Below are 12,335 nucleotides of genomic sequence, written 5' to 3'. Positions count from 1 at the left end.
GCAGCATTAAAGCTGCTGTGTTCTGGAGCAGCATAAGAAGCATAAACTGTTACAGCTGGACATAACCACAGCAGTAGCCATCACAGCGAGTGACTGTGCTCACATCCCCGCCCCGCTCAGGCCCTGCTCTGCCCTGCTCTGCTCTGCTCTGCTGTGCCCTGCTCTGCTCTGCTGTGCCTTGCTGTGCCCTGCTGTGCCCTGCTCTGCTGTGCTCTGCTGTACCCTGCTGTAACCTGCTATGCTCCGCTCTGCTCTCCCGTGCCCTGCTCTGCCCGGTTCTGCTCTGCTGTGCCTGGCTCTGCTCTGTTCTCCCGTGCCCTGCTCTGCTGTGCCCGGTTCTGCGCTGCGTGCCCTGCTCTGCAGTGCCCTGCCCTGCTCTGCTCGGCTATGCTCCTTGGCACTGCCTCACGCCCTGCTGCTGCCCCGTTAGACAGGGCTTTAATCTTATTGCTGGCAGCTGCTCGAATGTTGTGACGCTTCTGCCTCCTGCACAAGGCCACACTGATCTACGGGACGTTTGCAGAGTATTGTGCCGCATGATAGATTTTGTTATTAGTTGTTTTTACACCGACCCACCGTATTCTCAATCAGCCGCTCCCAAGGCAGTGTGACAGCAGTCATCTCTCATTGTCTCTGGGCGCACCTCACACAGCTACTTTTGTCCCGGATCAATGAAATATTGTTGATTTTAAAAGATTTTAGCCACTCGGAGCTGTTAATATTTGAATAAGTAAATGGGTGCTTTCGTGTAGCAGCTGATCTGCTCGCTCTACTTTGTCTTTCAGCTACTCGTGTTTTGCATCCATGTCAGTGGTTGCAGGGTTGCTAACCTTTGATTGAATTTTCCCCTTTTGTAAAGGACAAAAACACGTTTTACAGTTAATAGTTTTATTTAGGCTCTCCTGCATAGCTTTGACCAGTGACGTTTCAAGCTCCCTTATATTCGATCCCTCCTAGCTGGCTTTAACTTCCATGCAAAACTCTATCATCTGGGCCCATGCCCGAGTCTGTTCTCTAACCATGCCATTAAGCTCCTCCTGAAGGGCATGGCTAAGCACTCTCCTCCCCAGCTCGATGGCAGAAAACCCATCACTTTTCTATTCTTAAGAGCCTTCTTTTAACCCTGAGGTCGTCCCCCTTTTCTTCATACCTTAAAGCACTCCTGTCAAGCGTTTTCTCTTGGCCTTCTACGGACTCCTTAGGGTAGGCGAGTTCACATCTCAGGGCGTCTTCAACCCGTCAGTAGATCTGATGCCCGACGACTTGGTTTTGTTCCCGATCACTTTGACCTCCACCTCAAACATTCTAAGGGCAAAGGCCCTGCCGTCATCTCCATAGCCTGTCTCGGCGGCCCGTTTTGTCCCTTCCTAGCCATGATTTAATTTGCTGACAAACGCCATAAGCTCCGCCCCTTCATTGGCCCCTTGTTCCTCACTCCCGATGGCTCCCCCATGACTGCAGCATGGTTCATCAGATTCCTTAGGAAATCCCTGGATCTAGCTGGCCTTCCCCCTCTCCAATACTCCGGACATTCGTTTCGGATTGGGGCAGCTACCTCCGCAGCCGTACTCGGTCGCTGGTCTTCGGCAGCCTACTCCTCCTACATCCGTCCAGACCTTCAATCCGTGCTCGCTGCTCAGCGCTCACTCAGCTTATAGGTAAGCTCTCGCATCAACTACTGGTGGTGGAGTCCTTCAGCTCTAATTGTCGTTTCTCTCTCTCTCTGGCAGCAAAAGGGGGCTTTCTATCTCTATGGCAAATCAAGCGAGCTCACTCTCCCCGTTCTCTCACTTTCATTGCAGCCCAGGCGGGCTCACTTTTCCAGCAGCCCAGGCGGGCTCACTTTTCCTGCAGCCCAGGCGGGCTCACTTTTCCTGCAGCCCAGGCGGGCTCACTTCCCCTGCAGCCCAGGCGGGCTCACTTCTCCTGCAGCCCAGGCGGGCTCACTTCTCTTGCAGCCCAGGCGGGCTCACTTCTCCTGCAGCCCAGGCGGGCTCACTTTCCCGGCAGCCCAGGCGGGCTCACTCTCCCTTTCTCTCAATCCACGGCAGCCCAGGTGGGCTCACTCTCCCTTTCTCTCTCTCCGCAGGCAGCCCAGGCGGGCTTAATCCACTGCAGCCAGGCGGGCTCACTCTCCCTTTTTCTCTCTCCTCAGGCAGCCCAGACGGGCTCAATCCACGGCAGCCCAGGTGGGCTCAATCTCCCTTTCTCTCTCTCTGCAGGCAGCCCAGGCGGGCTTAATCCACTGCAGCCAGGCGGGCTCACTCTCCCTTTCTCTCTCTCCGCAGGCAGCCCAGGCGGGCTCAATCCATGGCAGCCAGGCGGGCTCACTCTCCCGTTCTCTCTCTCCGCAGGCAGCCCAGGCGGGCTCACTCTCCCTTTCTCTCTCTCCGCAGACAGCCCAGGCGGGCTCAATCTCACGTTCTCTCTCTCCTCAGGCAGCCCAGGCGGGCTCAATCCATGGCAGCCAGGCGGGCTCACTCTCCCGTTCTCTCTCTCCTCAGGCAGCCCAGGCGGGCTCACTCTCCCTTTCTCTCTCTCCGCAGTCAGCCCATGCGGGCTTAATCGACTACAGCCAGGCGGGCTCACTCTCCCTTTCTCTCTCTCCTCAGACAGCCCAGGCGGGCTCAATCCACGGCAGCCAGGCGGGCTCACTCTCCCGTTCTCTCTCTCCTCAGGCAGCCCAGGCGGGCTCACTCTCCCTTTCTCTCTCTCCTCAGGCAGCCCAGGCGGGCTTAATCTACTGCAGCCAGGCGGGCTCACTCTCCCGTTCTCTCTCTCCTCAGGCAGCCCAGGCAGGCTCACTTCTCTTTTTGGGGGGGGGCAACCCTTCTCACAGGCTCCTTCCTCACCTTCCAGCCAGTCCCTCACCAGCTCGGCCCTGGCTCAGTTTTTGGGGGGAAGATGTTCAGCATCTATCTCCCTATGCCGGACTTGCAAGCTCACAGCGGTTCAGCTTGCATGTCCTCTGCCGGGGCCCGAGCGCCAAAGAAATATTGACAATAAACCTTGCAATTGTCTCCCTATCTCTCCGTGTGAGTCTCTCCAGGTTGAAATGAAGGCTAGCCGCAAATTCAACATGGCAGACTCACCAGGTGTTGGCAATCGCTCATCAACCATCCAGATCCACATATAAGGCGCTCCTTCCTGGGCTCTACCTGTTCGTCAGCAAGCTGCATCCCACCACCTCCCCATCTCCACCCGATGTCTCATGTCCTCGACATCTCCTTCTTTCGTATGACTCCGCCACCAGGTTCGGGTCCCAAGGGGGGGAAGATATTCAGCATCTATCTCTCTATGCCGGACTTGCAAGCTCACAGCGGTTCAGCTTGCATGTCCTCCGCCGGGGCCAGAGCGCCAAAGAAATATTGACAATAAACCTTGCAATTGTCTCCCTATCTCTCCGTGTGAGTCTCTCCAGGTTGAAATAGTGATGAAAAATTTACAACATAAAACGATAAAATAGAAATCAAAGGCAATCAAAACTAAATGAGACACGCTTAAACAAAATCCAATATACGCATCTGTGTCTTGGGCTGCTTTTTAAAGGTGACCACAGTGTTCACAGATCTTAAGTCCAGTTGGAGAGAGCTACAAAGTTGGGGGCCACAATCTCAAAAGCACAGTCACCTTCTGCTCTGACTCGAGATCAATGGACATCCAACAACCCCTGATCCGGAGACCTCAGGGTCCTGTCCTGTTTTTGTTGTTGGCCTTTAATAAGTCTAACAAATTAATCGGGGCTTGACCATGCAAAGCTCTGAAAGTTAGAACAAGGACTTAAAAATTGAATGTGAGCAATTAAAGCTGCAGTCTGCAGGATTTGTTGTTGTCATACGTAAAGTCCTAATTTTTGGCATTTTAAGAGTTTACATGATCTATCATAACGCTTGAAGTTGAAAACGGTGACCTCCGTAGTCGCAAAATCCAAGAAATGCTTATTTTTTAACCGAAAAATAAAAAGTTATTCAACTTCCTATCCCGCCCCATCAAAACACATGAGAACTCGTGCACGTCTACGTGCACGCCAGATGCGCGTACACGACTCCTCATTCATCAACTCACCTGTCATTTGCGATCATGGAAGACACAGTAAGTAGACTAGCCCGTAATGAAGTTCAATAGTCTAGATAAATAAGCGTGGGGACGAGCCTACCTTGTATCGCGCGTGCACAATCGGTGACTGACAGGCAGCAGAGCCCAGCTCGTAACCTGATTGGTTACCTTTTACCGGTCCGGTCTGCAATTTTGTAAACAAACCTGCTGGCTTTGGAGGGACCTAGCGGGACATATAGGGGACCTAGAGAACTCATTTTTTTTTTGTATTGGGGTATTTAATGTAGTACTTTCAGAATCCCCGGACAGTTCCAGGCATTATGCTTCAAAAAGAGTTGCAGACTGCAGCTTTAATCTCAGCACTGCCGACAGTGCAGAGAATTTAGCGATGCTCCTAAGTTGGTAAAAACAGGAATGAACTAAACAATTTACATGCTGATCCAATCTCAAACCATGGCTCATTGAAAGCCCTAGACTATACATAGATGTTTTAACTAAATATGACATAAAAATCACAGTTCTCTATCACATTTGAGCCAAAGCCAGCTGGACCAGAAAGAAGCACATCAGTTGTTTGTTTTTTTTTGTTTAGCTGAAGAAATATATCAGCCACACAAACTTTTATAGACCACATGCCACTCATAAGGATGGATATTTTCAAACATGAAACACAGTGGTGTGGTTAGCACTATCACGTCACACCTTAAGGATTAACGATTTGAATCCTCGCCGGGGCCTTTCTGTGTGGAGTTTGCACAATCACCCTGTGTAAGCATGAGTCAAGGGTGTACCCTGACTATCCCTGAAATTGGGTCCCTCTGACCCTGAATTGTATTAAGAGGGTATAGAAAAATGAATAAATGGGTATATAACTGAATATCATCTGCATTACAGTGATGGGATACACCGTATACCAATACCAACTCACTCCCTGAGCCTGTCAATGAAAATTATATAAAAAAGCCCACGTTTGAGACAACCTGTACATGTGGTATAACAGGGTTAGACCATTGTGTATGGCTCCGCAGTAATGGCTCCAAATGATTGCTTAGGTCCATTATAACAGCTCATGATAGCCTATAGAATCAAAATATGTACTCATCACTCTGCCAATAAACCTGCATGTTCATTAAAGATTTGTTCCCTCCGTTGGGCACTATCTGCAATATCTTGCAGCAACAGTAAATATACCATTTTGTGAGCAGGCCAGGATGAAGAAAGACCACTTTGGTTTATAAAAAAGGTGGAACCACTGATTGATGGCATGGTTTCCAATTAACTCAATGTAAATTCAAGTGTTTGTATACTTAATTTATTATAAAATAACACAATGCTTTATAATTTACCAAAAGCTTTAAAAAAAAAAAGTCTGTATTAGTGTAATTTTATTATTTTATTTGAATGAACTGCACAACAGAACACAGATATTTATTTTGTTCAAACAAGTCAGCACTCAAAGGTGCATAAGAGTACTCCTAAGTGTTCATGGGATTTGTTCTTAGGATTTGTTGAATACCACATGAATGCTTTCACTCGGCAGAAGTGGCGTGTAACATGACGCAATCTGAATGCAAACAACGTGGTCATCATCAACGACTATGTGCTGCCAAGGTATCAGAGGCAACTTGGATGTGTGATCGAAACCACAAGAGGAAATTATACTTTAGCTTTTTTTATCAAGGTTTAAATAGGAGACCGAAGATCAACCAAGAAACACGACCATACTTCCAAGCTCCTTGATAATTGAATGCCTCATTCATAAACTGGTAGTTGTCATGGAAAATAAAGAAGGATTATCAATCGGCTGTTGTAATACGCTCAAGACTCATAATGTCATTAACAGTTGTCGAGGTGACCTATGAAGGTCACCGATGGAGTGCTTATCTTCTGTTTGGATGTGCTATGTTATGTAAAATAACTTAATAACTTAAAAAAAGCAACGTTTGCTGTGATTATGCAAATATTTTAAATCCATCTTAGGACATCAATGACCACCTTGCTCAGAAACATGATCAGCAATGTATTTTTCTGTTGTTTTCATGTGCTCCAATTGATCCTGAATACTAATAATGAAGGAAAAATACAATTATGTCAATGTTAGAAGCTCCTTTCTCTTCTTATTGATACCAAGGGCTGCTGCAACCCATGTCCCTAAATGTCATTTTATTTATTTAGAATTTTCAAAAGCTCTGAAACTATTTCACATAAAACATTGTTGGATTTTCACACAAGTCTCAAAAGAACTCTTGAACTTGAATTTATTAGATCAAACTATTGTAAAAGAAAGAAAGAAGTTATAACATGCTTTTCAATGTGTATGTGGAAGATAATGCATGGATTCTGTTACATATTACAACTGGAATGAAGTAGAGCAATAATTGCTCAGTTGCATAATGATGTTACATTATGTTGAAGGTAGAATGCAATGCTTATGTTACTGTTGTATTCTGGGCAGTAAATGACAGAGAAAAAGGCAGATATCAGCAGCAAGTGATGAAAAAGCAAATATGTTTTGAAAATCTTCATATTCCAGTAACTCCTAGATTAGGTTAGGTCTGATAATGATAACGAAGAACTTTGCGGAATCAGTTAAATAAGCATTTTCAATAATATTACAATTCACATCTTGTCATACTTACAAACCTTACATGTAGTTTAATTAGTTTTTGTTCATTAAATATTTCTTTGTGTTCTTCTCTGGCTGAAACAATATGATGAAACACTTTGGAGCAAATATACACAAAATGAGTCCAAAACTGGAGGCCAGAATGGCAAATATCTCCACTGCCACAGTAAATTTCCCAGGAGAGCTGACATACGCTGGGATGAAGGTGATCCAGACTGCACAGAATATCAGCATGCTGAAGGTGATCAGCTTGGCTTCATTAAAATTATCCGGTAGTTTCCGAGCTAGGACAGCCAGCACAAAGCAAAAGACAGCCAGAAGGCCAATATACCCGAGTACAGCCCAGAACCCAATAGCAGAGCCTAATGCACATTCCAGGATGATCTTCTCCTTGTAAGTAGTTAGATTTTTCATTGCAAAGGGAGGGCTGAGTACCAACCAAACTGTACATATCAAAACTTGAATGAATGTGAAAAACACTACAGTCATTCTTTGCTGTGGTGGACCAAACCATTTCATCATATTACTACCTGGAAGTGTGGCTTTAAAGGCCATTAAAACCACTATAGTTTTCCCAAGTACACAGGAGATACAGAGAACAAAGGTGATGCCAAACGCTGTGTGCCGCAGCATGCAGGACCAATCAGATGGTGTTCCGATGAAAGTTAGAGAACATAAGAAACACAGAGTCAGAGAGAAGAGCAGCAGGAAGCTCAGCTCAGAGTTGTTGGCCCTGACAATCGGAGTTGTCCTGTGACGAAAGAAAACAGCTGCTGTTATGATGGCCAAACAGGCGCCACCCACAGAGAATACAGCCAGGATGATGGAGAGGACTTCATCAAAGGAAAGAAACTCCACAGGTTTGGGGAAACAAACGTTTCTCTCTGCATTAGGCCAGAATTCTCTGGGGCACGGGATACAATCAGGAGAATCTGAAAAATACATCAAAAAGTGCTGAAAACATCATTCATATATTTCATGTAGCAGATATACATGGAGATATTTTATTTTACCTGTAGCATTACTAATCTCTCCCTCAGGACATGGTATACAATCATAGCAGCAGATGGGTTTTCCTTTCTGCAACACTTTACGAGTTCCTGCAGGACAACTCTCAGTGCACACAGACACCGGCACCTGTCACAGAGACACAGGCAAAACAATAGATGAACACAGATGATGTGAAGCAGTTCACCAACGTTTTTTTTGCTAAACTGTTATCATCAGGATCATTACTCGTGTGCCACCCTCCATCCAGGACAGGTTCCTGTTGATACGGAACTCCTGGCCCATCGGCAGTGATGAGTCATAGTACCCTACTGTTACCAACTCAAAAACTCCACCCTCAGTCTTCTGCCAGTTGACCAGCTCGTAAAGAGCAACAGGATCCCCGTTAGCATCAAATGACACATCATAACCATTCTGGGAGAAGTTGACTTTCTTCAGCTCAGTTAAAACCTAAGAGGATGAAATGAAGGCAGGCAGAAAAAAAGGAGAGGGATACTCATTGATGTCATGAATTAAGTTTAATCAAAGATAATTGAAATAATTTGATTCTGATTTAATTCAATTAAAGCAAAAGATGAATACTGTGATTCACTTTTCATTTCCACTGACCTGTTTGGACTCCAACCTGCTGTTTTTGTCACACTGAGTTGTTTCCTGACACACTGCATTGTGAATGGCATGTGCTATTGCATAAACAGCCTTGTACACCATGTTAGTAATTCTCAGCTGAGATGTTTTTGTGTACGGGCTCTGGAGCGTCTTTATGTCTTCAGTTCCATCACACACATTCTCGCCCGCAGCTGTACATGTAGACAGATAAAGACAGAGGCAGGCAGTTAGTTCTTAATCTATTCTTATAGATGTAATTTTCCAGATTTCTGTTAATAAGAATAAGTGATCCAAAAAAAAAAAAAACACACAAAGATACATACAAAAGCTCAAAACTTAACTCATTTGGCCGAACTTAGAATCTGGGAAATGAAATAACTGATGCATCGGTAATATATTGCATCCAGATTATATCTAGATTTTCAGTCACTGATACATGATCAAGTAGTTTTTAAATATCATTCTATGTACAAGTGTAAAAAATTTTCATTGATGACACTGTGCACCCACGGGTGTCAGGTTTCCTAAAAATCTTTTCCCATGCAGCTGATCACCAAGATTGAATTACATCCCATCAAATGAATGCATCTTTTTCTGTCTTGTTGTGCTTCAGTATTACGGTAGGAATGTATCTGTTCATAATACAGCTGTGGACTTTCTCACACAGAAATATCTACTTGATATAGCAACCCAATCATAGCACCTTATGATGACATATCACATCTGATACTTTGCCAATCAAAACAACTTTCTCACTTTTCCCCAGCCTGCAGTTAAATGCATCCTCCCAGAACTCAGTTAGCAGTGGGGAGGCAGCCACTTCAGAAGGAGACAGATCCAGCAGGAAGTCTCTCAGACCTGGGATCACAGACTTCTGAATGCCAAATCCGATGGCCCCGGCACAAAAACGAAATGTCAATAAGTTTGGGTCTGTTACCCAGGCCTCACTTCCTATCCACTGACGAGGTGGTGGAGGGTCCTTGGCCAGCTCCTCCAACAGGACCTTCATGTCTCCACCAGATGTGAAAACCACAACAACCACAGCAGTGGACCTGATAAGACAATATATCATTTTAAATTTAAAAAAAAGTTATTTATTTGTGCTTCTTTTTAAAATATAAACATATCTTATGTTATTTTGTATGGGAAGAAGACATATTGCTGAAATAAAATACCAATTTCCAATCTTATCTTTGAAGGAAAAACTGTAAAAATTGAGCAGAGTCCAGACAGAGTGTCAAAACGATGAAAACAAGCTAAATCAGAGATGCAGTAACCTGCGGATAACATCAGCTACTCTCTTGATCTTGCTACGGGGGTTGGTACGATAGAAAGCCTCAGAGTACTCCACACATATTCCCTCTCTGTGAGCTGCCTCCAGAAAAGACGCCATGCCATTATTGCCATAGTCCGAGTCTGACCGGACAGCCCCTATCCAAGTCCAGCCAAAATGTTTCACCAGCTTGGCCAGCGCTTCAGCTTGGAACTGGTCGCTGGGAATTGTTCTGAAGAAAGTCGGGTACTGCTGCTTATCTGACAGGCAGGCACATGTGGCAAAGTGGCTCACCTGAAAGAAAAGAAGAAGAAGAAGAAACATGACCATGTAATCATTTAAAAGAAGATACAAAAATAAGCACAGTCATGTTCTTAAACAAAAAACAGTGCAATAAATTAAAATATTCACTTGAGGAACGTTAAAGGACCCGATGATGCGCGTTATGCTGATGGTTGGTGTGGATCCAGACTCACCAACAACACCCATCACCATACCAGAACTGGAGCAGTTTTCACCGGGGTGAAACACGGGGTCCTGGCCGTTAGAGAGCTGAAACGCCACGTGCACGGCCACTGGCACAGAACCGCAGGAGTCATGGATCTGATAACCGAGCCTGATGCCCGGCAGCAGCTCTGTGCTGTTGTTAATCTCTTCAATGGCAAAAATCATAGCGCGAGAGAAGCGCAGTTCACGTGCGTCAACGCTGCAACAAACATGTTTAAGATTAAGATTAGCTTTATTTGTCATGCATACACACGAAATTTGTCCTGTGCTTTTAACTCATCCAGGTTGGCACCTGTTGACACACACATGCACAGGGTCTCACACTCAGAGACAGATGCCAACCTGGAGCGGTGGGTAGCCGTTCGCAGCGCCCGGGGAGCATGGGGGTACGGTGCCTTGCTGAAGGGCACCTCGGCCGTGACAAGGAGGGGGACGGACACCCCTCCAGCTGTCAGTTCCAGTTTTTGGCGAACGTGGGACTCGAACCTACCAACGATGACTCTAACTACTGAGTCACGGCCGCCCTCGGCACATGTGAGTGCGAAGAACAATTCTCATCTTAACAGAAGTATACATTGGGAAATCTTGAATTGGGGCAATATTCAAATTATACCAAGATTCTTCTGTGAATCAAAATAAAGATTAAAAGGTTTTGGATCGATTGAATTTAAACAGGTAACATTAGATCAAGTCTAAAAGAAACAGGAATGTAGCCTACAAATAAGTAACATTTGTTGTCATCTAAAGTCAGAATGTGATCATATTCTTTTTGATATTAATTAATCATTTGTGAAACACATAAAACACAAAAAAATGTAAATTATTATTTGGCTCAAGTAAGGGAAATTAATTATTCTAAAAAAAAATCCAAAACACTACACAAAACCGCAGGAAAGAAGTGCAGGTCAGGTCTGTTGATGCTTTAACAAACATGCAAGGGTTTAAGTTAGCATGAAAAAAGAACAATTCACATTTTAACACAGAGAAACATGGAAATCGATTAATAGATAAACGAATAATTCTTCCGTGATACACAATAAGGATTTAAAAGCTTCATTTTCTCTCTGATATATAAAAAATCAGTCTTTTAACTTAAGATCATTAAGAAACATCAAATATAAATGAAACATCTCTATCTAAGAAAATTATTTTTTAAAAGAATAACTTTTTCTTTCCCACTTCATAGCAGCAATACAGTGCATCACATTTCCATTAATACAGGTCTACCATCCTTTCTCCATCACTTCCTCCTCTCACTGACCTCCCTGTGCATCGTGGTGGCTCAGGCTTGGTGGTGTAGTTATGAATCATTGTGTGCGTGTTGAAGTGGATGGAGAAAACACCTCCAATAACATAGTCACCATTCTTTGAGAATGCTGGTAAACGAGCAGTACCCTGCGGGTTACATTTCGCCGATGAAGTTTGAGTGCTGACTCCATCAGTCCCAGCCTCTGTGGGCCCAGTCCTTTGAGTTAGACCATTCAGAGACCCATCCAGCGTAACAACTGAGTTCACCTCAAACAAACTCAGAGTCAATGTCAGGCCAAGTAAAATAACCTGAATCTCCATCCCTAAAGGGTCTGTATGTGGGTGTACAGAATTTTCATTGGCTTTTATACCTCTTCATTTGTTCATCAGAGGAAAAAGCCCCCACCCGGTGATCTTTGATCTTGAGTTTTCTGATTCTATAATATGTATGTTTTTTTTTCCCTTAAGTGTCCTTTTCTTCTTAGACTTAATGTTCTTTTTCCTCAAAAAATTATGTTAAAATTATAAGTCAAATTATGTCACGTGTCACTTTTCATATATCACAAAGTGTTTCACAAAGATAAGAACAAGAAGAAAACAAAACAACAGAAATAAAAGGCAATCAAAAAGATAAATGAGACAATTAAACAAAAGCCAACTAACACAAATGAGTCCTAGATGACTTTTTAAAGGTGTCCACGTTGTTCACAGATCTTAAGTCCAATTGGAGAGAGCTCCAAAGAAAGGGGTAATAATCTCAAAAGCACAGTCTTTTGTTTTGCTCTAACTCCAGATCGATGATCATCCAACAACCCCGATCAGACGACCTCAGGGTCTGGTTTCCATCGTTGTTGTAGGCCTTCAATAAGTCTAACAAATAAATCGAGGCTTGACCATACCACCTGGAAAGTTTGTGAATATGTTAAAAAGGTGGCTGGGGGTACAATATGTAAGTATAATAATATGTAAGTATAATATGTATATTAGCAATTCTGCAGTCAGTGGAAG

The 12,335-nt window shown here is 44.3% G+C and overlaps 1 protein-coding gene across 1 annotated transcript; it reads right to left on the bottom strand.

Moving 5' to 3' along the window:
• Nucleotides 1-6,715: 6,715 nt before the first annotated feature.
• On the bottom strand, nt 6,716-11,648 carry LOC142388807 (extracellular calcium-sensing receptor-like). Its single transcript, XM_075474366.1, has 8 exons — nt 11,341-11,648; nt 9,984-10,278; nt 9,577-9,866; nt 9,056-9,351; nt 8,300-8,490; nt 7,919-8,140; nt 7,696-7,819; nt 6,716-7,614 (listed from the first exon to the last, which is right to left on the bottom strand). The coding sequence occupies exons 1-8, from the start codon at nt 11,646-11,648 to the stop codon at nt 6,716-6,718; spliced, it is 2,625 nt and encodes an 874-aa protein (XP_075330481.1).
• Between the last annotated feature and the right edge of the window lie 687 nt (nt 11,649-12,335).

The sequence above is a fragment of the Odontesthes bonariensis genome, chromosome 9 (assembly GCF_027942865.1).
Source record: "Odontesthes bonariensis isolate fOdoBon6 chromosome 9, fOdoBon6.hap1, whole genome shotgun sequence".
Taxonomy (NCBI): domain Eukaryota; kingdom Metazoa; phylum Chordata; class Actinopteri; order Atheriniformes; family Atherinopsidae; genus Odontesthes; species Odontesthes bonariensis.
The sequence above is the reverse complement of the archived record's forward strand: the minus strand, read 5'-3'. Positions and strand labels throughout refer to the sequence as shown.

Coding starts and splice junctions, on each gene's coding strand:
- LOC142388807 (XM_075474366.1), bottom strand. CDS start 11,648: ATGGAGATTCAGGTTATTTTACTTGGCCTGACATTGACTCTGAGTTTG. Junction 10,279..11,340: donor CCACCACGATGCACAGGGAG/GTCAGTGAGAGG, acceptor TGTTTGTTGCAG/CGTTGACGCACGTGAACTGC. Junction 9,352..9,576: donor GTAGCTGATGTTATCCGCAG/GTTACTGCATCT, acceptor TTGTCTTATCAG/GTCCACTGCTGTGGTTGTTG.